The sequence below is a fragment of the Vulpes lagopus genome, chromosome 3, assembly GCF_018345385.1.
Source record: "Vulpes lagopus strain Blue_001 chromosome 3, ASM1834538v1, whole genome shotgun sequence".
In the NCBI taxonomy this organism is placed as follows: Eukaryota; Metazoa; Chordata; class Mammalia; order Carnivora; family Canidae; genus Vulpes; species Vulpes lagopus.
This window is the reverse complement of record NC_054826.1, coordinates 94,885,039-94,911,161: the sequence shown is the minus strand read 5'-3', so window position 1 is coordinate 94,911,161 and position 26,123 is coordinate 94,885,039. Positions and strand designations below refer to the sequence as shown.

The following is a 26,123-nucleotide window of genomic DNA, read 5'->3' as shown; positions in this document are numbered from 1 at the left end:
ATATTATTTTTTTAAGATTTTACTTATTTATTCATAAAAGACACAGAGAGAAAGGCAAAGACATAGGCAGGCTCCATGCAGGAAGCCTGATGCGGGACTCGATCCCGGGACTCTGGGATCACTCCCTGAGCCAAAAGCAGACATTCAACTGCTGAGCCACCCAGGCAACCCAAGAAAGCAATATTAAAACCATTGCTAAGACTTTTGCACTCCCCCAATACCTCACTCATCTATCATCTTTTCTTCATATCCTTGGCCATGCTTCATCTCTTCCTTGGGCTGTAACAACCTCCTAATTAGTCACAGCCAGCATCAACTTCTCTAATTTGTCTTCTGGCTGTCAGTGTGTCCCCAGCCCTTAGCTAAATAGGTGCTCAGTAAACAGTGGGTGGATGGATGGATAGGCAGGTAGACAAATGGGCAAGTAGGTGAATGGCCAAGTAGATGAGTGGACAAGTTGATGAACGAAGGAATGGGTAGATGAAGGGACAAATACAAGGATGCATAGAGACAGAGAGATGAATGCATAGATAGAAAGACAGGTGGAAAGCAGGTAGGGCACTGAATAAGTGGTAAGAAGGATGGATTGAGGGCAGCCCAGGTGCTCAGCGGTTTAGCACCACCTTCAACCCAGGGCGGGATCCTGGAGACCCAGGATCGAGTCCCACGTCGGGCTCCCTGCATGGAGCCTGCTTCTCCCTCTGCCTGTGTCTCTGCCTCTCTCTGTGTGTGTGTGTGTGTGTGTGTGTGTGTCTCATGAATAAATAAATAAAATCTTTAAATAAATAAAATTGAAAAAAGGATGGATGGATGGATGGATGGATGGATAGGTGGATAGATGAATAGATGGATAAGCGCATGGTTGTATGAGCAAATGACGAGATGAGTGCATAGAAGGCAAATGCAAAATGAATAACTGGATAGTTAGATGAATGGATAGGTAGGCAGATGAGTGGATAAGTGGGTGCATGGATGGACAGAGTTGATTAAGTTGGTTGAGGGGGTGGATGGAAGCCCAAGGATAGACAAACAAATGGACAGACATATGGGTAGATTAATGGGTGGATAAATGGGTGGTTAAGAAGACAGATGAACACGTGAGTAGAAGGGGAGATGTAAGGGTAAATAGATAGGTAGACCGTTGTGTCATCTGTGTTCCCCTTGGTATCTCCAGGAGCTGTGTCACCAGCTGCAGCCGCTAAAGCAGCCGCCAAAGCAGCCAAATACGGTAAGTGCTGTGCTGATAGCTCTGCCCCACCCGATTCTGGCCAGAGAAGGGGAGTAATTTGCCCAGGGTCACACAGCAAGTCATTGGCAGAGCTGGGACTTGGAATTGTTGGGCCCCAGGAAAACGTCTCCTACCATGAGACCATGGGGCTGAGTGATGGGAGAGTCCCAGTATGGCATTCCCAATGGAGACAGTGTCCCTGACCCTGGCCAGGGCCCTGTCAGAGGAGCCCAAGCCTGGCTAGGGATATGGTCCTGCCCACAGTCTCTCCATAGCCAACAACGAGGCCCTTCCCCAAGTGCTCAGAGAAGAAAGGGATTGGAGAACACAGAGGGATGGGGGGTGTCCATAAAGTCTCCCTGGAGGAGGCTGGTCTGGGGCCATTTTATGGTTTCTGGCCCTTCGTGGACCAGACTTGGGGGAGGCTTGTGTCCTCTTTCCCAGTTGACCAGCATCCCCTCAACCCCGAGCTCTTCCCAGCCTCTCTTACTGTGACGCTTTTCCACCTGATTCTCTTCCCTCTACAGGGGCCAGAGCTGGAGTGGGAGTTGGAGGCATTCCCACTTACGGAGTGGGAGTTGGTGCTGGGGGCTTTCCTGGTTATGGTATCGGAGCTGGAGCTGGAGGTGTTCCTGGAGCCCCCCTTTCCCGTGAGCCTGAGTTCCATGTGGGGAACCGAGGAAAGGATTCTCTATTGTAGGGCTCTGGAGAGGGGAGATGCAGGAGAGTATAGACTGGGCTTCAGAGTGCTCAGGGAGCTCAGGGGTAGGGTGCAGAGAGGGGTTCCAGCACTTTCGGGTAAGTGTGCGGTAGGCACAGCCGCCTCCCTCCGGATCCAGTGGGGTTCCTGAGGGGCTCTCTCCCTCCCCACAGCTGCAGCCCAGGCAGCAGCAGCCGCTCAGGCAGCAGCCGCAGCCAAGGCAGCCAAGTATGGTAAGTGCCCAGCCCTGCCTGTCCCCATGCCAAGGCTAGCACCCTCCCCTCCTCCCGACCCCTGCTGTCCTGTGGTGCCCAGGCTCCAAGCTCAGAGCGCTTCTCCAGCACAAGGGCAGAGCCACCTCGTGCTCAAGCCTCTGGGGCTCAATGGCCCAGGTCAAGGTGGGGGCGGGGAGTCTCTAGCCCCATCTTCCAAAGCCACTCTGAACTCTTCCACCCTCTTCAATTACCTACCACTACGGTTATTGGGGCCCTGCTCACTACCTCGACCCCAAACCAGCAAGTCGGAGGTGCCCACGCAGCCATTCTGCTCCCCACACCACCCTGACCCTTTGCTCTCCCAAGAACTGGGTGATTCGAGGGACAGAGCCTGACACTCTTCACTCCTCCAGGTGCTGGAGGAGTAGGAGCCTTAGGGGGACTGGTGCCAGGAGTCGGAGATGGAGTAGCAGGTGTGCCGGGCACAGGAGGGGTGCCAGGTGAGCTGTGTCCCTAACCCAGAGATGGGTTTGGTTTGTCTCGCAGAGCCCTGGAGCTGACCAGGTCAAGGGCATCATTTTGCGGATTGGCAAGACTTTTATGGAGCCCAGAGATGGGGAGGAGGGAGAGCAAATTTCCCTGCTTTGGAAGGAAGACCCCCCCATGGGATCCTAGCTTGCTGGGGCGGCTCGGGAAGTCAGCCACCACCGGGATAGGCAGCGGAGCTCTGCTCTGCCAGGGCTGAGGGGCCTCTTTTACTCCAGTGGCCTCTCTGATTCCTGATCGGGGGGAGGGCCTGTGCCCCTCTATGGCTCTCCTGGGTTCATCCTCCCCCAGCAGTCACAGGCCAAAGAGAAGAAATGAAATTACAAGGAGATTAAGTTAGAGACTTCCTTGGCTGTTCTTCCCCACCAGATTCCTTCTCTGCATGCCTACTTTATGGGAGAAAATTTTTCCTTTTGTGTTTCCTCCTCAAAAAATGAGCTGTTTCCTCCAGTTTGGGATACAAGCACTGTTAGATTTTTTTTTTTTTTTTTTTTTAATTAACACCACCTTCAGCAGAAAGCTACAAGAGACTTCTAGAGGCTTGGGAGAGGGTCTGTGCTTCTGCGCATCGGCTCTGGGCTCCCCTCTGCCGTAGCAGAGCTAGAACCTCACAGTCACAGAGCAGCTTCTCAAGAAGGGACGTGCCCAGCTGGGCTAGTGGGCCATCCTCCCAGCGGGCCTGGGAGCCACGCTGGCCCTGTGTACTCCTTCTCTGTCTGCAGGTTGAGGAGGCAGCATGGGGAGGGTCAGGTGGTCTTCCCAGAATAGGGGACAGTGGGGGGTGGAGGAGATGTGGAGAGGGGTGTTGGGGACTGCCCCCTGACCCTACCCTTTACCTCTCCAGGAGTAGGGACCCCAGCTGCTGCAGCTGCCAAAGCCGCTGCCAAAGCTGCCCAGTTTGGTAAGCATCCCCCAGCCCCTCATCCTGCTCCCAGCCCCCATCCTGGAGAACTGTTCCCTCACATTCCTTGCTCTGGGGCCTCAGTGACCCTTGGAAGGCAAGCCCCCTGGAGCTGTCACATTCTGGGCTTTCTCACCACCTTCGGCCTATCCAACCACATTTAGAGATGTAGGTAAAGTTCTGATCAGGACAGCAAAGTGAGAACGGCGAGCCCTCCAGAACTGGCTCTTCAGCCTTCCCAAAGCCCTTGTTGCCTCCAAATCCAGCCCAGCCCAAGCCGGGGCCTGTCCCCGCTCTGGACTACAGCTGGGCTCACCGGACTCCTCTGCTCCGAGAGCTACAGTACTACTTCTTGCACCCTGATGAAGCTGTCTGTCTCTTGCTACATCTGAAGTCCCCCCTGGCAGGCCCAGGCATTCACACCTTCCTGAACATGGCAAACCACAGCAGCCCCATTTAGATTCCAACTGTACACCAGGCTCTGGGCCAGTGGTGGGAGGAGGGGTCCCCTCTGCCTTGGCCTTAGGGACTCGCAGACATCAAGGTTCAGATCACAAAATTTACTGTCTAGGCCAGAGAACATCTTGACTTCAGGTCTGCTGACTCCCAAACTCGCATATGGCAAATGACCCCTTTTTGCCAAGCCACTATTTACGGGGGTAATCCTTACACCAACTTTATGGAGTTGGTATTATTATTCCCATTTTACAGATGTGGAAACTGAGATTCTAAGAGCTTGAGTAACATGCCCACATTTGCTGAGCTCAACGGTCACTGAGCTGAGCTTTGAGCCCAGGTCTCCTTGTCTTGCCAAGCTCCCTTTACAGTACAGCTGCCTCTGTCACCCTCAGAAGCCCCAAAGGGGTCCTTGTCTTCCAAAAGTTAAGAGCTCCTGATCCTGGGGCACCTGGGTGGCTCAGCAGTTGAGCATTTGCCTTCAGCTCAGGGCATGATCCCAGGGTTCTGGGATCGAGTTCCACATTGGGTTCCCCGCAGGGAGCCTGCTTCTCCCTCTGCCTGTGTCTCTGCCTCTCTGTCTGTGTCTCTCATGAATAAATAAATAAAATCTTAAAAATATTTTTAAAAAAGGGCCCCTGATCCTACACATGCTTCATTGTAGGGATGAGGAAGCTAAGCCTCATCGAGGGAAAGTAACTTGTCCAACATCACACAGCAAATCTGTGTCCAGGCTGGGACATGATCCCAAGGCTCTTGACTCCCAGCCCTCTGCTCTTCCCATCAGCTTCTGTCCTTGGTCAAGACTGGGCTAACAATGAGCCCTTCTCGCTCTTGCAGGGTTAGGTCCTGGTGTCGGCGTGGGTCCCGGCGTGGGTCCCGGTGTCGGTCCTGGTGTTGGTCCCGGCGTCGGTCCCGGTGTCGGTCCCGGCATTGGCATTGGCCCCGGTGGTGTTACAGGTGAGCTGCCCGTGTAAGTGGGCCTCAGGGGCCTCTGAGTCCTCCCTGGGTGCCGTCCCTGAACCCCCTCCCTCTCCCTGCAGGAGTGGGGACCCCAGCTGCTGCCAAAGCCGCTGCTAAAGCGGCCGCCAAAGCGCAGTACCGTGAGTGCCCTGCCACCCATTTCTCCTCGGCCCGTGAGCCCAGAGCTGGCCCAGAGGGACCCCAAGCTGCACCCCCACCACCATGCTATGCAGCCTCATTAGATCCCAGAGCGGCTGCCAGGGGGGTCGGCAGCACAGACTAGGCATGAAGGAGGGTGGTGTCCATGGTCCCTGTGCAGCCCTGAGTGCCAGCCTGGGAGGGTCTGGACTTGACGGTCGGTGGGAGACTTAGGAAGATCATTCTTGATGGCTGTATAGAGAGGGCAGATGTAACGGGAGAAGGCCCCTGCGTGGGTTTGGGCCCCCCGCCCTTGGGCCTGACTCAGCTCCCTGGGCAGGGCACCCTTGTGGGTGCATGCTCCCTGCCCGCCGCCACCCCACCACTGCCCACCTCCCCCAGGGGCTGCAGCTGGGCTTCCCGCTGGCGTCCCTGGATTTGGAGTTGGTGCTGGTGTTCCTGGCTTTGGAGTTGGTGCTGGTGTTCCTGGCTTTGGAGTTGGTGCTGGCGTTCCTGGCTTTGGGGCAGGTGCAGGTAAGGCGACCTCTAGGGCCTGGGCAGAAACTGCCCCCTAGCTCAGAGGAGGGAGACCTCTTTTCCTGCCGGCACATCCCCAGCAGCCTTACTCAGGAGCTTGCAGTGAGCCCCCAAGCAGTCAGAGATGACTGGGGTAACAGATGGGGGGCAGGCCAGGCAAAGGGAGCCCCAGGCTGCTAGATTTCAGAGTACCTGCCTGCTCAGGAGAGGAGGAACAGAGTTCCAAACTGAGAAGTAGCCCACTCCCAGGAAAGGAGGGTGGAGGCCCCTGAGGTCAGCAGGCCTGAGTGGGCCAGTGCACTCCCCTTGTCAGTGCACGATGACAAAAGGGCCACTAGGACCCACAGGCCCCCAGGACCACACTGTGCACGAGGAGATGGGGGGGCAGTTGGAAGGAGGCGCAGCTCAGCCTTCATGCAGCCCCAGACCCAATTGGCAGCAGCATGGTTAGATCTTGGAACTCTGTGCCCAAAACAGAGGTGCAGTGAGTGCCAGCTGGAAAGCCATGGTTTCAGAGCTTTGAGAGGACCAGTGAAGGCTGAGGAAGTCAGGGAGGGCTCCCTGGAGGAGGCAGAACTCCCGGGCACAGAGCTCAGCTGCTGACCAGCCCCCTTCTCCTTTTTCTCTCTTCCCCAGTACCTGGAACCCTGGCTGCAGCAAAAGCAGCCAAATATGGTGAGTGGACCCCACACACTGCCCCCTCCGGTCCCAAGCCCTGATAACACCTGGTCACCCATCTCCCGTCCATGCGCCGGGGCCCAGTGCCGAGAGCCTGCAGCACAGGGCTGGGAGGGTCAGGATTGAAAAAGGCAGTTTCTAGGGCACATTAATGATGGTTTAGCAGGCCTGGCTCCGGCCTGCTGAATGCCTATCATGCCTCCAGCTCCAGGATGACTCAAAACGTCCCTCACATTTCCAGCCCCACTGGTGGCAGTTCCCTGATGAGGACTGTGGTCCCTAAGGCCCTTCTGGCCCTGACAGTTGCATGGGACCCAAGGCCAGGGGCCAGGGGCCAGGGGTCAGGCCTGCCATCAGCAGGGCAGCTTCTTCCTCCTTGCCAGCAGTGCTGGGACACCTCGTCCAGGCCCCCAGCCTCCCGCCTGCCTTGCTGTCAGCATGACTGCGCCTGCCACGAGCCCGGAGGACGTGGCAGGCCTGTCTGTCCCTCCGCGTGGTGCCCTGGCAGCCCCACCTGGCAGCCCCACACTGTCTGTGGCCCCCACATTCCTGGCCTCCTAGGAGCCGGACCAGGGCCCCTGCCAGGGAACTGCCAACCAGCCCTGGCCCGTCCACTTGGGGCCAGTTTCCACCGCGGAAAATCCCAGCTTCATCGGCCCCCCACCCCCCGCGGGCCTGGTGACCCACAGGCCCCTCTTCTGTGTCTGGCCGGCTGCCGGCCGCCTGAGTCTAACAGATGTTGCCCGGGAAACAAAGCAGTTGAGGGCGCTGGCTCCCGAGCCAGGTCTTGCTGTGGAAACTTGAGGACATCGCTTAACCTCTGCTGTGCTTCAATATTCTCATCTGCAAAATGGGGGTGATAGTGGTCCCTCCCTTCCCTGCTGTGATGAATAATAAGCAGGTTACAACATTCGAAGCACAGAGAAGGGTGACGTGTGAACTGTGGCCATACCCAGCAGCTCCGCACCGAGTAGTGGTTCAGAACTCAGAGTTCGTGCACAGGAGTGTGTCCCTTCACCCTCCCAAACACTGATAGTGGAAGCAGGGTACGGATAATCACCCCTGTTAGGGAGATGGAGCTCTGGGACTCCAAGAGGCGACAGCTATAATGAGTGGAGAAAGCAGAATTTGAACACAGGGCTGTCAGAACCTGACAGTACTCTTCTACCCCCGGCAGCTCGTAGCCACCACTGAAGGCACTGGTGGCTCTCAGTGCTAGCTGCCTGGGAAGGAGAAGAAATGGGCAGGCCAAGACTCAAGACTTGCCCCATTGGTCAGGACAGAGCCAGGTCTCAGACCCAGGTGCCTGGCCAAGTGCTCCTTCTGCTGGGTCACATGGCTTTGTCCACATGTCTGCTTAGCTAGCATCCCTGAAAAAATTGGGGGTACCTTCTCTCCACAGGAGCAGGAGGGATCGGGGCTCTTGGCGGAGCAGGTGTCCCAGGCGGTGTGGCAGGTGAGTCGGAAGCCCAGGACAGGTTGGGCAGGGAGGAAGACTGGCCAGTGGAGAGTCCCTCCCCCTGATTCCTTCTGTGTCCCCAGGAGCCGGACCTGCGGCCTCAGCTGCTGCTGCCAAAGCTGCTGCCAAAGCTGCCCAATATGGTGAGCACTGGATGGCCCCTGGGGCTTGGTGGGGGGAGGCCTCTGACCATGCACGGGGCCCTGAGGAGCAGTCTCCCTGGAGCCCAGCCCACACCCTGGCACCACTACACCCTGCGAGGCTCTGGGAGCTCAGGCTCTACCAGGGTCCTGCGATGAGAACCCCACCATCTGCAGATAGACCCGCCATTCCCACCAGCAGGAGTTTAACACACAGCTTCTCCACAGGCCTCGGGGGAGCCGGAGCCCTGGGAGCCGGGGGGCTCGGAGCCGGGGGAGCCATCCCAGGGGTTGGGGGCTTCGGAGGTGAGGGTCTGCTCTGGAATCAGAGGGTAAAGGGGGCATGTGTGTATGAGAGAGAGAGAGAGAGAGAGAGAGAGACTGACTTTCCTTCCCACCCTGTCACACCAGCCCCAAGCTGGCCTGCAGCATTTGGAGGACCTTCTGCAAACGCAAGCTAGGGCCCCCTCCTCTCACTCTCCTCTGTCAGCCTCCCCGCCCACCTTAAGTGAGAATTCATCAGGATGAGGATGGTTGTGCCCATTGCCCAGAGAGGAAAAGGAAAGTTGGGAGGGAAATTTTTCCCCCAAAATTCTCAGCCACTGAGGGCGCAGGTTGGGGGGGCTCGTGTTGACATGTCACTCCTTCGTGGGTCATCCCTGTGTCCCCCTACCTATACCGTCCTGAGTCTCATCCTGTATGCTCCAGACTGGACAGGCAGGAAAAGCTTCCTAAAGACTTTTGGGAAGCTGGATGGATGAGGGAGGGTGGCCGGAGGATGGTGGCATAATGAGCGGGTGGGCAGGCCAGGAGGGGACAGGCCTGTGGGGTGCTACGCCTGACTCTTGTGCCCTACATCTCCCCAGGTGTGTCCCCAGCTGCAGCTGCTAAAGCAGCCAAATATGGTGAGTCACTCCTTCCTGCCCTCCTGCTGCCCAGATGTCAAGCTGCTTCTGCCCCCACCACCCTGCCCCATCCCCGGCCCAGCTCAGACCTCCACCTGGCTCCCATTGCCTTTGAAGGCCTGCCCAGGGTACCCCTGGCCCTAGAACCCAGAGGGGCTGCTCAGGGCCCCTTCTGCTGTGCCTCGTCCTAACCCCTGCCCACCCTCTTCTCAGGTGCCGCTGGCCTTGGCGGTGTCCTGGGAGCCACCAGGCCATTCCAAGTTGGAGGTAGGGGCCATGTCTCTGTGAGATGCCCAGCTCCGCCTGGGTCTAGACGAGGCCTCTCTGGCCAGCCAGGGGAATTCCTGGAGCTGCATCTAGCACACAGACATGAGAGAGAGGGTGCAAGGGACAGTCCAAGAAAGGGAACATCCTAGGCAAAGTGGCAGGCCTCAGGGCCAGGGGGTACACCATGGGCAACAGACCAGGCCGACGGGCTGGGGGTATGAGGCCCCCTGCAGGGATGCCAGGTGGAGACGAGGTTTGTAAGGAAAGCTACTCTTGCCAGCGAGGGGTGCACAGCAGGGAGGAGGTGAGGTGGTCCCGGGCAGAGAGGCAGTAGGTGATGAGGCTGCGGCAGGGCTTGCCCCATGCCAACCCTGAACCTCTCCCACAGGAGTTGCAGCAAGACCTGGCTTCGGACTGTCTCCTATTTACCCAGGTACACCCAGGCTCCCTGTCCCTCGGTCCCCCCCCCCCCCCCCCGCACCTAGCCCTCTAGCCCCATCCTGCCATCTCTGCTGCTTAATCTGCTTGGAAGGGCAGAGCCAGGACCCAGGGCAGACCTATGATCTCCCTACACGAAGCTGGGCCTCTCTCATTCTCCTCTCCCTCCCTTGCAAGGCCAGGGAGCATCAGCTTGTCCAAAGCACCATGTTCCACATGAGGCAGACTGAGGTTCAGGCAGTGCCAGGGACTTTCCCAAGGTCACACGATGAGTGAGGCAGAGTCCAGGGCTCCCAACACCCAGGCCCAGAACTTGGCTGCCCGGGGTGGGGTTTGGTGGGCTCCCCCAGAAGTGGACTCACTCATGGCCCCTCTCCCTGTCCTGCAGGTGGTGGAGCCGGGGGCCTGGGAATTGGTGGTGAGTTGGGGCCCTGAGCTACTTTCATGGAGTGGGGGTAGGGTGCTACCGTGGCAGTGGTGACTGTGGCCACAGCCCTGGGCTGGCCCTCCGATGCCAAGAAAATTCAGCCATGGGGTGTAGGGATGAGGGCAAGGACCCCTTTCCTGGAGCTCCCAGCTTGGCATGGAACGGGACACCAGGAGATGGAGATCTGGGCCAGCCCTGGTGTCTGGGGTAACTGGAGAGCCTGATGACCACATGTAAGGGGAGAATAAAATCTGTTCAGGCAAGTGGTCAGGGAGGTCAAAGCCCAGGGCATGTTAGGTTGGGGCAGTCTGCATGGCCAGGGGGCACCCTCCTAGCTGCTCAGACTTCCACAGGCAGGTGACCCTCTGTAGGGAGCACAGCAGGGGTCAGGCTGGGGGGAGACCCGAAGCCCAGGCAGGAGGGGCAGGAAGGTCTTCAGAATCTTCTGCGAGAGACCAGAGGCCTGGTTCATGGCAGGGGTTCTGGGCAAGGTGGCAAAGCCTGCCCGCATCCCCAACTCTCACCCTTCCCTCCACAGGTAAACCTCCCAAGCCCTATGGAGGGGCCCTGGGAGCCCTGGGATACCAAGGTGAGTAGAGATTCCACCCCTGGGAGAGGGTAGGGAGGGGGAGAGGCAGAGGACTGGGGTCCATCAGCCTGAGAGGGGGACACCGGGTTTGGGCTAGACAAGGCAGGGAGGGAGTGGGGAGGTTGCAGGGAGCTGGACTCGTCACTCCCATCCCTGCATCTAACTCAGACCCAGACACTCAGAGCTAAGAATGGGCCTGGGACCCTCCAGGCTCGCCCCAGGCCAGGCCGGGCAGTTCCTCCCTCGCTGCTGCCCACCCGCACCCCCAGCCCCACCAGGAGGAGCCCACAAGGGAAAGAGAAGGGAGGAGCTCAGAGGAACAGAGGAGAGAGAGGATAAACAGGACAACAGACCCTAGAGTCAGGGAATCTGAGGGGTGGATGGGGGACCCAAGGTGCACCACCTGCTCAAAGATGCAGACGTCCCTCTGGGAATGTGGGGGGCAGCTAATGGTCACCGCTTCCCAAGGCCCCTCCCAACAGTGCCCAAAGGAGACCCGAAGAACACAGGCCCGTTCCTGTGTCTACTCAGCCTGTCCCCACCTACTTCCCACCACACAGAGGAGGCAGCTGGGGCCAGGACAGGGAGAGGCAGAGGCAAGACCAGCCTGACCCTGTCCGGGGTACCCAGATCTCAATCAGGCACCACCTGATGCCCCGGGCCTGATAGATGCCACTGCTTTCCAAACATCCAGGCCTGGATGAGTTTCACAGGAAAAGCCTGTCCTCCTGCCCCACTCGGCTGCTCGCTGCCACCAGGTGGCGGTATGGAGCCACGTTGAGCTCCAGCAGAGGTAGAAACTACACCAGGCCCTCCTTCCAGACAGGGGTGCCTCGATGGCTTAAAACGAGGCCAGTTAGTGTGTTCAGAGCTGCTTGTGGAAGGCTTCCCAAACACAGTGTGCTCAGAATATACAGACATTGTCCAGGTCAGGCCCCTTCCCCTCTCTGAGCGTTGATTAGACCACCATCCTGCAGGCCTAGCTCCCTCCCACCTGCCAAGTAGGAGTTAAGACAAGTGGCTCAGAGTTTGGTGGGAGGCTGTGGCCAGGCCTCTCATGGCTTTGGAGCCTCTGTTCTCCATTGTGGTGATGGGGGTATGAGACCATGTGGACAGGGGCTTGGGCAGTACCCCGGAGGGGTCCGACGGTCATGTGTGCCTCCTCCTGGCCAGGTGGGGCCTGCCTGGGGAAATCCTGTGGCCGGAAGAGAAAGTGAGCTTCCCAGGACCCCTGACTCACGACCTCATCAACGTTGGTGCTACTGCTTGGTGGAGAATGTAAACCCCTTGTGATCCCTACCCCTATGCGCCCCCCCAGCCCCCACCCCGGGAGGGACAGGCCAGGCTGGGTGGCCTTGGAAATCCACAAAGCAAGGAAACAAGAGTGGTGGCCAAGTGGGCCCCAGGAAACCCCCTACTTCAGAGGCCGGGGGTAGGTGGGCTTAGCCACCTGCCCCCACCCCCTTCCCACCCAGGAGCTCCCCCTCCACACACTCTCCATCTCCAGGGGAACTTGGTGCTACGTGCTGGTGCTCTCATCTTCCTGGGGGAGGGAGGAGGGAAGGGCAGCCCCTCAGGAACCCCCTCCCTGGGGCTCCTCTGAAGATGGTGCGGACACTCCCTGGGCAGTCCCATCTCCCCCTGCCCACCAGAACCCACCCCCCCAACCCTGGCTGCGGTCCAGTTGGTACCTAAGCACCAAAAGCCTCAAGCTGGATTCGGTCATACCATCTCTGAGCCCTCTTCCCCACTTCTGGGGACACCTTCGGATTGGAAGACCCCCATTGGGAACAGCCCTCTTGCTCTTGTGGAATTCATCCATCCATCTGTCCATCCGTCCATCCCTCCTTATCCCCATTTGACCACCCAGCACCACTAGCTGGCTGGGTGCCCCCTACCATTAACCTGGTTACCCTGTCCTGGCGGCCTGTACCCTGCCTCCAACCCACCCCACACACCCCTACGATGGGGCCTGAGCACCCAGGGTGTGAGGAGCTATGCTAGCTGGGGTGGCAGGAATCTCCTCCCCAACCTGGGTCCCCCCCATGCAGTACTGTATCCCCCATCCCTCCCTCAAACCACTGAACTTCAGAGCATCTCCCACCCCTACCCCGCCCATCTCTTTGTGTCTCGCTGTGATAGATCAATAAATATTTTATTTTTTGTCCTGGATATTTGGGGATTATTTTGGATTGTGGATGTTCTCTTGGTTTTGTTTTCGTGATTAATTGAAAAGAAAAAAATTTTTTTCTGATCTGGGGAGCTATATTCCCCAGTAGAAAACTCAGCTTCATCACTTTGGTGTAACTCTGGATGAAACACACACTTTTTTTTTCTTTTGAACATGAACAGAGAATCAATGGCTTGAGAAAAGACTAATAAATGAAAACCTTTTGAAGGAAACTGTGTCGTGACCTCCTTTGTACTCTCCCATCCGCCCCAGGGCAGAAACAGGAACTTGTACTCTTCAAGGTACATTTAGGGGCAGCTATTTACCAAAATCACCTGCCGCTCCTGGTTCGGCTCGCTCCCGGGTATATCAACCTTCTTCAAGTTTTGTTCACTCCTCAACAAAGAAAGCCCTTCTGCTTTCATTGGGGAAGAAGCTGGTGCTAACCAGCCCCCTACCCACAACCACCCATGGGGATCTCCCTGGAGGAGGGGGCTCACCCACTCAGCCACACCTTTCCCAGGCCTGGGGGTGGCCTCCAGATGCTGAGGGTAGAGCTGAGGCGGTGGAGGAAACAAAATGACCCCTCTGTCCAGACCAAACCCTTGGCCTTGTTGAACAGCCATTCAGAGAGGGGAGAGATGGGCCCATCTAAGAAAAGCAGAAGGCGCGCTTCCCTCTGAAACATCCCCCACCCCCAGAGGAAGAACCATTCACCCACACAGCACAGCTTCACTTCTTGATAAAATATAACAAATGAGATTCTACAGGTGGCACTGGGAGCCCCAGAGACCTCCATCCCCAGGACCATTCCCTGCTCTGTGGGGCCAGAAATCCACGGGACCTGGGCACACGCCCACCTGGAGCCCACAACTCCCCTTTAGACCCCGCCCTGGGTGCCAGATTCTGGAATCCCCTCCCCAAACCACCAATTCCACTTCCAGGGCCCCACATGGTCTCATGCCTGCACCTGTCCTCCTGAGAGCCGACCCCACGGCTGGGGGCATACCCCCCAGGACAGAAGGGTGGTGAGGGAGGTGTTTGCCAGGAGTGTGGGTATCTGTGTGTTTGCCCACAAGAACCCTCGCAGTGCCAGGAGCAGCTGAGATGGAAAGAGAATCAGGTGGGGTGACACTCTGGGAGGCTATCCCAGATAGATGGCAAAAAGCAATGTACCAGGAAGAACGGGGAGGAGGGTCGGGACAGATGGAGCACCCAGAGGTAGGGGATCAAAAGGAGAAAGGGGGGAGGGGCAGGTTCATGGAGACCCACAAGGGGACCCCCCTGTGACAGTCCATGAGGGGTGACACAGCTTGCCCAAGGGTAGTGACAAAGGAGACTCATTCATTCATTCAACCAAAGTATCCCTCACTGGACCCCTCTCCACACTCCTGCCTCTGAAAGTTGCTAGTGCCAGCAGTCAGCCCTGGGGCCTCCCTGTTCTGGTTGCTCATAGTTCTTGGCTTTAGATGCCACCTCTGCCTCGGCGACTCCCAAATGGACACCTTCAGGGTAGAACTCTCTCTGGAGCTCTGGACCAACACACTCAACTTTTTTTTCTTAAGATTTTATTTATTTATTCATGAGAGACACGGAAAGAGAGGCAGAGACACAGGCAGAGGGAGAAGCAGACTCCCTGCAGGGAGCCAGATGTGGGACTCAATCCCAGGACCCTGGGATCACACCCTGAGCGAAGGCAGATGCTCAACCACTGAGCCCAAACACATCCAACTTTACCACTTCCCCCTGGAAGTCTCATGGACATCCCCATGTAGCATGGTCCTCCCTCCTTCTAAAACCCACTCCCTTCCCGCCTTGCCTGTCTCGGTGGGCAGCAGCTCTGGTGGCTCTCTGGGAGTAAGGCCAGTAGCTTCAGAACCATGTGAGGATTCCCCAGCAAAGCCCACAGCACTACCTCCAGGAGACACCCAGAGTCCAGCCGCTTCTCTCGACCTCCAGGGCTGGGTACCTTGGTCCGCGAGGAGCTCTTGCCCAATTACCCAACATAGCTTCTTCACTGAGCTCCCCAATTAGCCCCCAGGCTCCCCTTTAGCCTCCTCACCACACAGTAGCCAAAACAATCCTTTTAAAACCTAAGTCAAGGGGCAGCCTGGGTGGCTCAGCGGTTTAGCACCACCTTCAGCCCAGGGTGTGATCCTGGAGTCCGGGGATCGAGTCCCGTGTCAGGCTCCCTGCATGGAGCCTGCTTCTCCCTGTGTCTCTGCCTCTCCCTTTGTGTCTCTCATGAATAAATAAATAAAATCTTTAATAAAAAAATAAAAAATAAAACCTAAGTCAAGCGGGACACCTGAGTGGCTCAGTGGTTGAGTGTCTGCCTTTGGTTCAGTTTGTGATCTCGGAGGACTGCCTGGGATCAAGTCCTGCATTGGGCTCCCTGCGAGGAGCCTGCTTCTGTCTCTGCCTACATCTCTGTCTCAATCTGTCTCTCATAAATAAATAAATACAATCTTTTTAAAAAATAAATAAAAATAAAACCTAAGTCAAGTCATGCACCTGCTCAAAACCCCACCACGGCTCCCATCTACCTCAGGGCCAAAGCCAGAGAGGCCCTTTTTAATTTTTTAAAAGATTTTATTTATTTATTCATGAGAGACACACAGAGAGAGGCAGAGACACAGGCAGAGGGAGAAGCAGGTTCCTTTCGAGGAGCCTGATGCGGGACTTGATCCCAGAACCTGGGATCACGACCTGAGCCAAAGGCAGACTTTCAACCACTGAGCCATCCGGGTGCCCCAGAGAGGCCTTTTGATGGCCTGGAAGCCCCTACCTGAGTCGTACCAGCTGTTCTGACCACATCTCCTGCTACCTGCCCTCTGCCAGGCCGTGCACTGAATGCCTTTTCCTTGCAGGGAGCAGGCCACCCCACCGCGGGCCTCAAGGTTTGCTGTCTTCCCTGCCCAGAGCATTCTTCCCTCTGCTATCAACGGGCTTGGCTCCCTTGTCTCCTTCAGTGACTCCAATGTCACCTTCTCAGTGTCCCTGTCTAAAATTACAAGCTGTCCCCTCCTCCCTCACCTGTCCCTGCCTGCTCTTTCTCCAGAGCACCCGTCACCCTGTGACATAGGATATTGCACTTCTTTGCTCATTATCTGACTCCCCACACCAGGACATACATTCCCTGAGGATAAACACTGCTTGAAGAACACAATACATAAACTCCCTGCTTTCATTCATTAGCCACTCTGGTAGAAAGATGGTAAGTGAATGTGTTAGGCTGATAATGGCCCCAAAGATATCCAGGTCCCAAGCCCTAGAAACTTGTAAATATTGCTGCATTATAGGCTTCTCAGGCTGCCATAGCCAAGTACTACATTCTGGGGAGAGAGGGGGGCTTAAACAACAGAATTTATTTTCTCACAGTTCTGGAGCCCAGAAGTCCAAGAGCAAGGTGTTGGCAGGGTTTGTTACTTCTGAGACCCCGTTCCTTGGCTTCTTCTTTCCCCTCTGTCTTTACGCTGTCTTCACTCAGTGCCAATCTGTTCCTAATCTCTTCTTATAAGGACACCAGTTAGATTGGATCGGAACCCACTCTAATGACCTCATTTTAACTTAATTGCCTCTTTAAAGGCTCTATCTCCAAACACAGTCACATTCTGAGGTATTGGAGACTGAAGACTTCCACATATGAATTTTGCAGAGATACAATTTAGCCCCTAATGCTTCCCATATAATGCTCTTATATGGGAAAAGAGTCTTTGCAGATATGATTCAGTTAAGGATCAGAAGATGGGGAGATTATCCTGGTGGGCACTAAATGCCATCACAAGTATCCTTATAACAATCTGGACAAACTATGCTAACAAACTGGGACAACCCAGAAGAAATGGATAAATTCCTAGAAACACACAACTGAGCAAGACTGAATCACTCACGAAGAAAGAGAAAACCTGAGAAGATGAGTAACAAGGAGATTGAATCAATAATCAAAATTCTCCCAGCAGGGATGCCAGCGGGGTGGCTCAGTAGTGGAGCCTCTGCCTTCGGCCCAGGGCATGATCCTGGGATCCTGGGATTGAGTCCCACATCGGGCTCCCTACAGGGAGCCTGCCTCTCCCTCTGCCTGTGTCTCTGCCTCTCTGTATGTCTCTCATGAATAAATAAATAAAATCTTTAAGAAAATAAAAATTTAAAAATATAAAAAATTTAAAAAAAAATTCTCCCAACAAAGAAAATTCCCAGGACCAGATGGCTTCACTGGTCAATTCTACCAAACATTTAAAGAATTAACACCTATCCTCCAGAAAGTCTCCCCCAACACACCCCTCACACACACAAAAAAAAAAAATGGAGGAGGGGGGAATATTTCCAAGTTTATTCTAAGAGGCCACTGATACAAACACCAGACAAAAACACAAGAAGAGAAAACTACAAAGAAGGGACATCAGCAAGATGCAGAACATACACACACACACACACACACAAAGATGCAGAACACAGCCTCATCCACACCCCCACAGAGACGTGTATTTGGCAGCCATTCACATTCAGAGACCAAACTGCCCTTGTGGGAGCTGGTAGGAGGTGAAACCTCAGTGGAGCCCATGACCCAGAATGCCCATTTTTTAAAAAGACTTATGTACTTAAGACAGAGAGAGAGAAAGAGAGAGGGTGTGGGGGGGGGGAGGGAAACTTCAAGCAGACTCCCCGCTGAGGGCAGAGCCCAACGCAGGGCTCCATGTCATGACCCATGAGATCATGACCTGAGCCAAAACCAAGAGTTGGATGCTCAACCAACTGAACCACCCAGGTGCCCCACACAATGACCAGTTCTATAAGGTAGATTCACAAGCTAGTGGCAGGCCTATCAGCTGTGGTCCCAGCTGCAGAGCAGTAGCTATGAGCTTGGCACCACCCTGCTTCTCCATGACCCTGGCACGAGCCCCTCCACCAAGGGATCCAGGAGGGGTAATGCCCATCCAGCCCCCAGTAACAGGCCTGCTGGCCTTGGACCTGACTATAGGGACAATTTCATGACTTGGCTGCAGCTCCACGGTACCATGGCCTGGAAGCAGTCTTGCCCACCCAAGGACCAGCCCAATATCACAACAGAAGCCACACCCATCCATGCCCTGACAACTGCAGACCCCACCATGGGCCCAACAAATGAGATCCAGCTGCTGCCCCACTATAACACAACCCCAGAGACAGACCCATAAATCCAGGGAACTGGAAGGGAAAGGTCTATTGTTATTAAAATGAGTCTGTAAAGACTGGAAGGGGCATCTGATCCTTCAGTGCTGAGACACCCATGTTAAGGCTACACAGATCATGAAGAATTAGGTAAACACAACACCACCAAAGGAAACTAATAAAGCTCCTGTAACCAACTCTAAAGAAATGTAGAGCCATGAATTACTTGACAGAGAATGCAAAATAATTGTCTTAAAGAAGCTCAGAAAAAAAAAAAAAGAAGAAAGAAAGAAAGAAAGAAAGAAAGAAAGAAAGAAAGAAAGAAAGAAAGAAGCTCAGTGAGCTGTAAGAGAACACCAATAAGCAACTAAACAAAATCAGGAAAATAATACATGAACAAAATTAGTTCAACAAACTGCCTAGGTGGCTCAGCCAGCTAAGCATCTGACTCTTTTTTTAGTCCAGGTCATGATCTTGGGGTACTAGGGTTGAGCTCCCAGCTCAACAGGGAGTCTGCTTGTCCCTCTCCTCTGCTCGTTCCCCACTCCCCCCCACTTTCTCTCTCTCAGATAATTTTTTTTAAAAAAGAAAGATCAACAAAACTAAAAGTTGGTTTTCTGAAAAGATAAACAATATTGACAAACCTTAATTAGATTAGCTAAGAAACCAAGAGAGAGGACTCAGATAAATAAAATTAGAAATCAAACAGGAGACATTACCACTACCATAGAAATGCAAAGGATCATAATTAACTACTATGAATAATTATGTGCCAACAAGGAAATCCTATCATTTGCTACAATGTGGGAGAATCTGGAGGACATTATGCTAAATAAAATAAGCCAGACACACAGAGACAAATATTCCATGATATCATTTATATGTGGAATTTTAAAAAGTCAACTTCATAGAAGCAAAGAGTAGAGTGGTGGTTGCCAGGGGCTGGGGTTTGGGGAAAACAAAGAAATGTTGGCCAAAGGGTACAAAGTTTCAGTTACCCAGATAAACAAGTTCTGAAGATGTAATGTACAGCGCGGTACATATAATAAATAATCCTGTATTGTATACTCAAAATTTGCTAAAAGTAGACCTTTTTTTTAAAGATTTTATCTATTTATTCATGAGAGACACAGAGAAAGAGGCAGAGATACAGGCAGAGGGAGAAGCAGGCTCCCTGGAGGGAGCTCGACGTGGGACTCAACCCTGGATCCCAAGATCATGCCCTGAGCCAAAGGCAGACACTCACCCACTGAGCCACCCAGGCACCCCACTGAGAGTAGACCTTAAAGTGTTCTTACCACACACATACACACAAAGTAAGCCTATCAGTGAGGCAAATGCTAATTAGCTCGACTGCAGTGATCATTTCATTATATATGTATATGAAAACATCACATTGTACGATTCAAATATATACAATTTTTATTTGTCAATTATGTCTCAAAATAGCTGGTAATTTTAACTGATTTACTGATTGACTTTTCAGGGGAAACACTAATATCTCTAATGAATAATGACACAATAATCCTCAACAAAATACTACCAAACTGAATATAATAATACATTAAAAGGATCATTCACCAAGACCAAGCAGAATTTATTCCTGGAATGCAAGGATGGTTTGACATATGAAATCAATCAATATAATATACCAAATTAACAAAATAAAGGACAAAAGTCACATAATCACTTCAATAGATGCAAGAAAAGCATCATGAAAATTCAATTCCCTTTCATGATAAAAAACCACTCAAAAAAAAAAAAAAAAAAACTAGGAATAGAAGAAAGCTAATTCTACACACCAAAGGCCACAACCCTCATCATACTCAATGGTGAAAGACTGGAAGGTTTCCCTCTAAAATCAGGAATATGAATGTCCACTCACCACTTTTACTTAACATAATATTGGAAGTCCTAGCCAGAACAAGTAAGCAAGGAAAAGAAATAAAAGGCATCTAAATTTTAAAAAGCAGGGACCTGGGCAGTTCAGCGGCTGAGTGCCTGCCTTTGGCCCAGGGCGTGATCCTGGAGTCCCGGGATGGAGTCCCTCATCGGGCTCCCTGCATGGAGCCTGCTTCTCTCTCTGCCTATGTCTCTGCCCCTCTCTCTCTCTCTCTCATGAATAAATACAATCTTTTTTAAAAAAAATAAAAAGTAAAACGGGCTCATGGTGGCAGAGTTGGTTAAGCGTCTGACTCTTGATTTCAGCTCAGGTCATGATCTCAGGGTTGTGGGATCAAACCCCAATTGGGTTCCACACTCTAGCAGCGTCTTCTTGAAATTTTCTCTCCCTCCCCTCTGCCCCTCCTGCTTGTGCTCTCTCTATATATATAATATAGATAAATCCTAAAAAAAAAAAAAAGGTAAAATTATCTGTTCACGGATTACATGATCTTATATGTAGAAAACCCTAAAGATTAAACATACACACACACAACTTTTTAGAAGTAATAAATGGGAACACCTGGGTGACTCAATGGTTGAGCATCTGCCTTTGGCTCAGGGTGTGATCTCGGGATTCGGGATCGAGTCCCACATCCAGCTCCCTGCAATGAGCCTGCTTCTCTCTCTGCCTATGTCTCTGTTTCTCTCTGTATCTCTCATGAATAAATAACTAAAATCTTTTTTAAAAAGTGATAAATGAATTCAGCAAAGTTGTAGCATACAAACTTAACACAAAGAAATTAGTTGCATGGGGAGCCTGGGTGGCTCACTCAATTAAGTATCTTACTTGAGCTCAGGTCTTGATCTCAGGGTCATGAGTTTAAGCCCTGCGTTGGCATGGAGCCTACTTTAAAAAAAAGAGAGAATGAAAAAGAAAGAGCAATCAGTTGCTAATAAAATCAGAAAAAACAAAAAATAATTTTAAAAATTAAAAGTAAGGCATGCCCAGGTGGCTCAGTGGTTAAGCATCCACCTTTTGGCTCAGGTTGTGATCCTGGAGTCCTGGGATCAAGTACCACATCGGGCTCCCTGTGAGGAGCCTGCTTCTCCCTCTGCCTATGTCTCTGTCTTTCTGTGTGTGTCTCTCATGAATACATAAATAAAACTCTTAAAAAAAAAAAAAAAGAACAAAGTTGAAAGACTAATATGTCCTGATCTCAAATATGTTACAAAGCTACAGTAATCAAAACAATGTGGTACTGGCATAAAAATAAACATATAGATCAGTAGAACAGAATAGATAGCCCTGAAATAAACCTTTACATATTTTGTCAAATGATCATGGACAAGGGTGCGGAGACCATTCAATGGAGAAAGGACAACCTCTTCAAAGAATGGTACTGGGATATCCACGTGAAAAAGAAATCGTGTCTTACACTATATATGATAATTAACTTAAAATGTAAGACCAGAAACTATGCGTTTCTTCTAGGAAACCTCTATGTTTCCCCTAGAAGATATATAAGGAAAACCTCCATGATGTTGGACTTGGCAGCAATTTCTTACATATGATACCAAAAGCACAGGCAATTAAAAAAAAAAGACAAATGGGACTACATCAAACTTAAAACTTTTATGCATCAAAGTACACAATCAACAGAGTGAAAGGCAATCTACAGAAAATGAATGCAAATTCTATATAAGATAAAGGTCTAATATACCAAACATATAAAGAACTTGTACAACTCACCAACAAAAAAAAAACCAAAATAACCTGATTTAACAATGGGCAAAGGGAGGGCACCTGGGTGGCTCAGTCACTTAAGCATCCTATTCTTATTCTAGCTCAGGTCTTGATCTCAGGGTCATGAGTTTGGGCCCTGCATTGGGCTCCATGCTAATCGTGGAGCTTCCTTAAAAGAAAAAAAAAAATGGTTAAGATGGTAAATTTATATTATGTGCTATTTACTGCAATTTAAAAAAAAAAGAAGGTAGAAGAGGAAAGGCACTAGATTCTCCTCCAGAGCCTCCTGAAGGAGTGCAGCCTTTGATTTGATTTCAGACTCCTGGTGTCTGAACTAGGAGAAAATTAATCTCTGTCGTTTCTTAATCTGCTCCCCCACACACATACTCATGTTCACTTAAGCCGAGGTTCTGGCAATTTGCTACAGCAGCCCCAGGGAACGGTCAATAAAGGATTCTCTCTAATGTCAGAGTATCAGGAAGAGGCACCTGGCTGGTTTCGCTGGAAGAGTTATGAGTTCAGCTCTCTCCTTTCTGCCGTCATCCTGGTTGCGTGTGGCTGACTGTGATCGCCATGTCTTCTCACAAGACTTTCAGAATCAAGCGATTCCTGGCCAAGAAACAAAAGCAGAATCGTCCTATTCCCCAGTGGATTCGGATGAAAACTGGTAATAAAATCAGGTACAACTCTAAGAGGAGACACTGGAGAAGAACCAAGCTGGGTCTATGAGGAAGCATCGCACATCATGAAATAGCAAACATAATTGGCACACATATTTAAGCCGCATGGAGATCACATATTCCTATCCTATCAATATGGAAACATCCTTCCTACCCGGCCAATAGACATGTCTTATCAGGGGAATGATTTTCACTGTTACTATGCCTCTATCCCAGTAGGTTGGTTCAGTAATAAATGTGAGACCTTTCAGCTGAGCTGCTGTTGTGTCCTGATTTGTTAAGTACTGAATTCCCCCTCCTGTCAGATCTCACATAGCAGTGTCTGATAGAACTTTCTGCAGTGATAGAAATGGCCCTTGACAATGAAGTATTTAAAGTGTGGCTAGGGGACGCCTGTGTGGCTCTGTCTGCTAAGCGTCTGCCTTTGGCTCAGGTCTTGATGGGGAGTCAGCATGTCTCCCTCTCTCTGCTCCTCCCCCTGCTCATGTGCTTTCTCTCAAATAAAATCTTAAAAAAAAAAAAAAAGAGTTATGAGTTCAAACTCCATGTTGGGTGTGGAGATTACTAAAAATAAATAAATAAATAAGCTTTTAAAAATACATTTTTAAAAATTAAAAAGAAATGAAAGCCAGGAAAGAAGATAAAGAGTGAGAAAGAATGTTAAGTTATCAGGATAGGTAGGGACATCTGACCTCCAGTTAAAGACCCTGAGATGATGAGCATATGCTTGGGAAGTCAGAACAACAAAGAGATACACCTGGTTACCAAAAGTGAGCAAGGAGAGAATAAAACCAAAGTAGCCAGGGGCTAAGTCCTGTAAAGATGAAAGGAAGGGCTTTGGGTTCATTTTTCTTTTAAAGATTTTATTTATTTATTCATGAGAGACACACAGAGAGAGGCAGAGACATAGGCAGAGGGAGAAGTAGGCTCCCTGCGGGGAGCCTGATGTGGGACTGGATCCCAGGACCACTGAGCCACCCAGGTGCCCCAAGGGCTTTGGGTTTAAAAGCAAGAAAAGGGGCAGCCCGGGTGGCTCAGCAGTTTGGTGCCTGCCTTCAGCCCAGGGTGTGATCCTAGAGACCTGGGATCAAGTCCCACGTCAGGTTCCCTACATGGAACCTGCTTCTCCCTCTGCCTGTGTCTCTGTCTCTCTCTGCGTCTCTCATTAATAAATAAAAATCTTTAAAAAAAAAAAAAAAGGCAAGAAAAGGCCACACTTTGACCCATATGTTCAGAGGCTCCAAGGGGTAATAGGTGGACATGAGCTGGACATGAGCTGGGGACTATCACACTGTGCACCCAGCTAGACCAGGGAGGAGGAGGGGTAAAATTCCGGATATATTTTGTACAGAAAGTCAATAGATTTGCCGATGGATCAGATATCTGCAAGGGGCAGTGGGAGAGATTGAGAGAAGCCAAGGCCACCTGCTAGTTTTGGCCTGAACTACTAGATGAAGGTGGTGTTACAGAGATGAACACCTGTGGAGGAAGAGCTCCAGGCACACAGTTCCGGCCTAGATGCACTGAGTGTGAGGTGCCAGTGACAGCTGGGTCAAAGACAGGGCAGGGGAGTCACTGACCCGCATGTCTGGGTATGGTCAACCAGAGTGGGCAAGAAGGGGACAGACTGTGCCTGACCGCAGGGAGATCGTGATACCAGCTCTTTTTGTCCCTAGGCTAGGACAGCCCAGGCTCAAGCCCCTGCCCTGGATGACAGTCTTGGGCTCATACTGTGACAGTGTCTCCACGGAGCTTTTTGCTTGTCACCAGCTTGTGTTTAGCCAGGCACCAGTGTAGCAAGTTTGGATAAATCCCGATCACTGACCTGGGGTAAAGGAGCCTTTGCAACAGAGCTCTTGACCCCTCATCTAGAAAATTTTTATCGTGAACCCCCATCATTAAAATATTTTTGAGCAACCATCATATATGTATATATATATACATACATATATATTATATATATTATATATATATATACGTTTGCCATTTGAATGGCAAACAGGCACCCAAAAATTTTTTTTTTAATTTTTTAATTTTTACTTATTTATGATAGTCACAGAGACAGAGAGAGGCAGAGACACAGGCGGAGGGAGAAGCAGGCTCCATGCACCAGGAGCCTGATATGGGATTCGATCCCAGGTCTCCAGGATCGCGCCCTGGGCCAAAGGCAGGCGCCAAACCGCTGCGCCACCCAGGGATCCCCCAGGCACCCAAAACTTAACACATCCAAGTCAGGCTCTGAATTTGCTCCCCACCACACACAAGTACTCATATTCACTTGTAAATTATAGACATACGGGACTACACAAATAAAATATGTTCATCACATAACCATGCAAAAGCAGAGTTTAAGAATCCTCAAAAGATAAGAAAAAAAAAACAGTATTTGAAAGGTTATATTATTTAAAAGTACAAAATTCCTGGGTGGCTCAGTGGTTAAGCGTCTGCCTTCGGCTCAGGTCACAAGTCCCGGGATCCAGTCCCACTTCAGGCTCCCTACTATAAGGGGAGCCTGCTTCTCCCTCTCCCTCTGCCTCTGCCTGCCACTCCCCTTACTTGTGCTCTCTCTGTCAAATAAATAAATAAAATCTTATTAAAAATTAATAAAAGTAAAAAATTCCTCTTTTGCTAAAAAAATTTAATACCTTATATGAGCAATGCGACTGAATGCATCGGATCTGAAGAGCCACTCATTGGTTCTATCAGGATAGAAGTGCCAGCTCCATCTTTTTTGTTAGTCTTGTATTAGCATTGTCTTCAACCTCTGCTTTCTTTTCAGGAATCTTTGGCAGCCTCAGTCCATTGTACCAGCTTCTGTTTTGTTAAAACTTGACAACATCACCACGGCCCTTCCAGGTTCATTCTGTGGTGCTGTCCTCCACCCTGCACTATGGCCCTCTCCCAAAGCCATCTGACCAACAGATAGAGGAAGGGCACCAACACCGATCTAAATATTACGCATTTTAAAAGCCCAGCTTCTTCCTTATCAAAAATTAAAATTCTAATATCTTCTCGCATCCCCAGGTAACTGTTTTTGCACCCAGGAGTGAGTGCCCTTGCCTTGCAGGCCATGGGCTGCGGGCCCTGGCTAGAGGAGTCTACACAAACATGTTATGTAGAGCCCAAGTCTGGGCAGCAGCTGTGCCCAGACACCCTTGTTTACCGGGTGTACCTAGGCACGTGGTTCAAGCTTTCCACTCACCACCTTTCTGCCCTGGGAGCAAGTGGGAGTGTCTAAAGGGAGGAAGGGTCACCCCCTCCCCAGGTCCAGCATACTGGGATTCTCCCCCTTTAGGCAGGGTCGTCCTCTTCTTCAGTGCTAGGCTGGGGACCTGTGCTTTGGGGACAGCCCGCTTGCTCCGGCCATCTCACCCAGCCCAAACCCTGTTCAGGGCAGCGCCAGCTCCAGATCTCGGGCACGCGAAAGGGCAGACCCTGCGCAGATTCGCCCCTCTCCAGATCCTCCTCTTGCAGCTCCCTGCCTAGCCGGTGAGGGCCCGAGACGAGACGTCACTGCAGGCCTGAGAGGGCGGGGGCCTGGCAGGCGCCCACCTCGGCCCCTAGGGCCCGCACCGCCTCCTCCAGCTCGGGGCTGGGTCACGGGGGCGCCCCTCTCCGGGCCTGTGCATCTCCCTCGGTGCCGCCTCGGAGCACGCCTCCCCTGCGAGGCCGCCGCCCTCGGCTTACGGTCCCCGCGTCGCGGCGCCCTGCAGGGACCCGGCGCTCGCGCGAGGATGAATGAAAGGGCGGGGCGGGCGCCGCCGAGGGCGCGGGGCGGGGCCGCGCAGGGCAGCTGGGCCGCTCGCCCGCGCCCCGCCCCGCCCTCGTGCCGCAGCTCCAGGCCCCGCCCCGGCCCGCCCCTCCGCTCGCTCCCTGGGCGGCCGCGGCTCGGAGCCGGTGCCGGACC

General features: G+C 52.3%; 2 protein-coding genes across 6 annotated transcripts in view; both read left to right on the top strand.

The window, feature by feature from the left end:
- Positions 1 to 12,986, top strand: part of ELN (elastin) — a 31,980-nt gene extending 18,994 nt beyond the window's left edge. For 4 of the 5 annotated variants that reach the window (XM_041749920.1, XM_041749922.1, XM_041749918.1 and 1 more), the window contains 18 exons: positions 1,175 to 1,228; positions 1,756 to 1,878; positions 2,102 to 2,161; positions 2,557 to 2,643; positions 3,534 to 3,590; positions 4,887 to 5,006; positions 5,090 to 5,149; positions 5,550 to 5,681; positions 6,321 to 6,359; positions 7,765 to 7,818; positions 7,905 to 7,964; positions 8,190 to 8,267; positions 8,828 to 8,866; positions 9,080 to 9,133; positions 9,522 to 9,566; positions 9,960 to 9,989; positions 10,537 to 10,587; positions 11,761 to 12,986. In XM_041749920.1, coding sequence (XP_041605854.1) covers positions 1,175 to 1,228; positions 1,756 to 1,878; positions 2,102 to 2,161; positions 2,557 to 2,643; positions 3,534 to 3,590; positions 4,887 to 5,006; positions 5,090 to 5,149; positions 5,550 to 5,681; positions 6,321 to 6,359; positions 7,765 to 7,818; positions 7,905 to 7,964; positions 8,190 to 8,267; positions 8,828 to 8,866; positions 9,080 to 9,133; positions 9,522 to 9,566; positions 9,960 to 9,989; positions 10,537 to 10,587; positions 11,761 to 11,804 — 1,187 coding nt within the window. In that variant the 3' untranslated portion in view covers positions 11,805 to 12,986. The remainder of the gene's footprint in view (positions 1 to 1,174; positions 1,229 to 1,755; positions 1,879 to 2,101; positions 2,162 to 2,556; positions 2,644 to 3,533; positions 3,591 to 4,886; positions 5,007 to 5,089; positions 5,150 to 5,549; positions 5,682 to 6,320; positions 6,360 to 7,764; positions 7,819 to 7,904; positions 7,965 to 8,189; positions 8,268 to 8,827; positions 8,867 to 9,079; positions 9,134 to 9,521; positions 9,567 to 9,959; positions 9,990 to 10,536; positions 10,588 to 11,760) is intronic. The other variant, XM_041749921.1, reaches the window with a different exon arrangement.
- A 9,088-nt stretch (positions 12,987 to 22,074) lies between these two features.
- Positions 22,075 to 22,306, top strand: LOC121488376 (60S ribosomal protein L39). Its single transcript, XM_041750900.1, has one exon. It carries the CDS (start codon positions 22,110 to 22,112, stop codon positions 22,263 to 22,265), a length of 156 nt encoding a protein of 51 aa, XP_041606834.1. The 5' UTR covers positions 22,075 to 22,109; the 3' UTR covers positions 22,266 to 22,306.
- The last annotated feature ends 3,817 nt before the right edge of the window (positions 22,307 to 26,123 follow it).

Bases quoted from the DNA above. Each gene is read 5' to 3' on its own strand.
- LOC121488376 (XM_041750900.1), top strand. From the start codon at position 22,110: ATGTCTTCTCACAAGACTTTCAGAATCAAGCGATTCCTGGCCAAGAAA.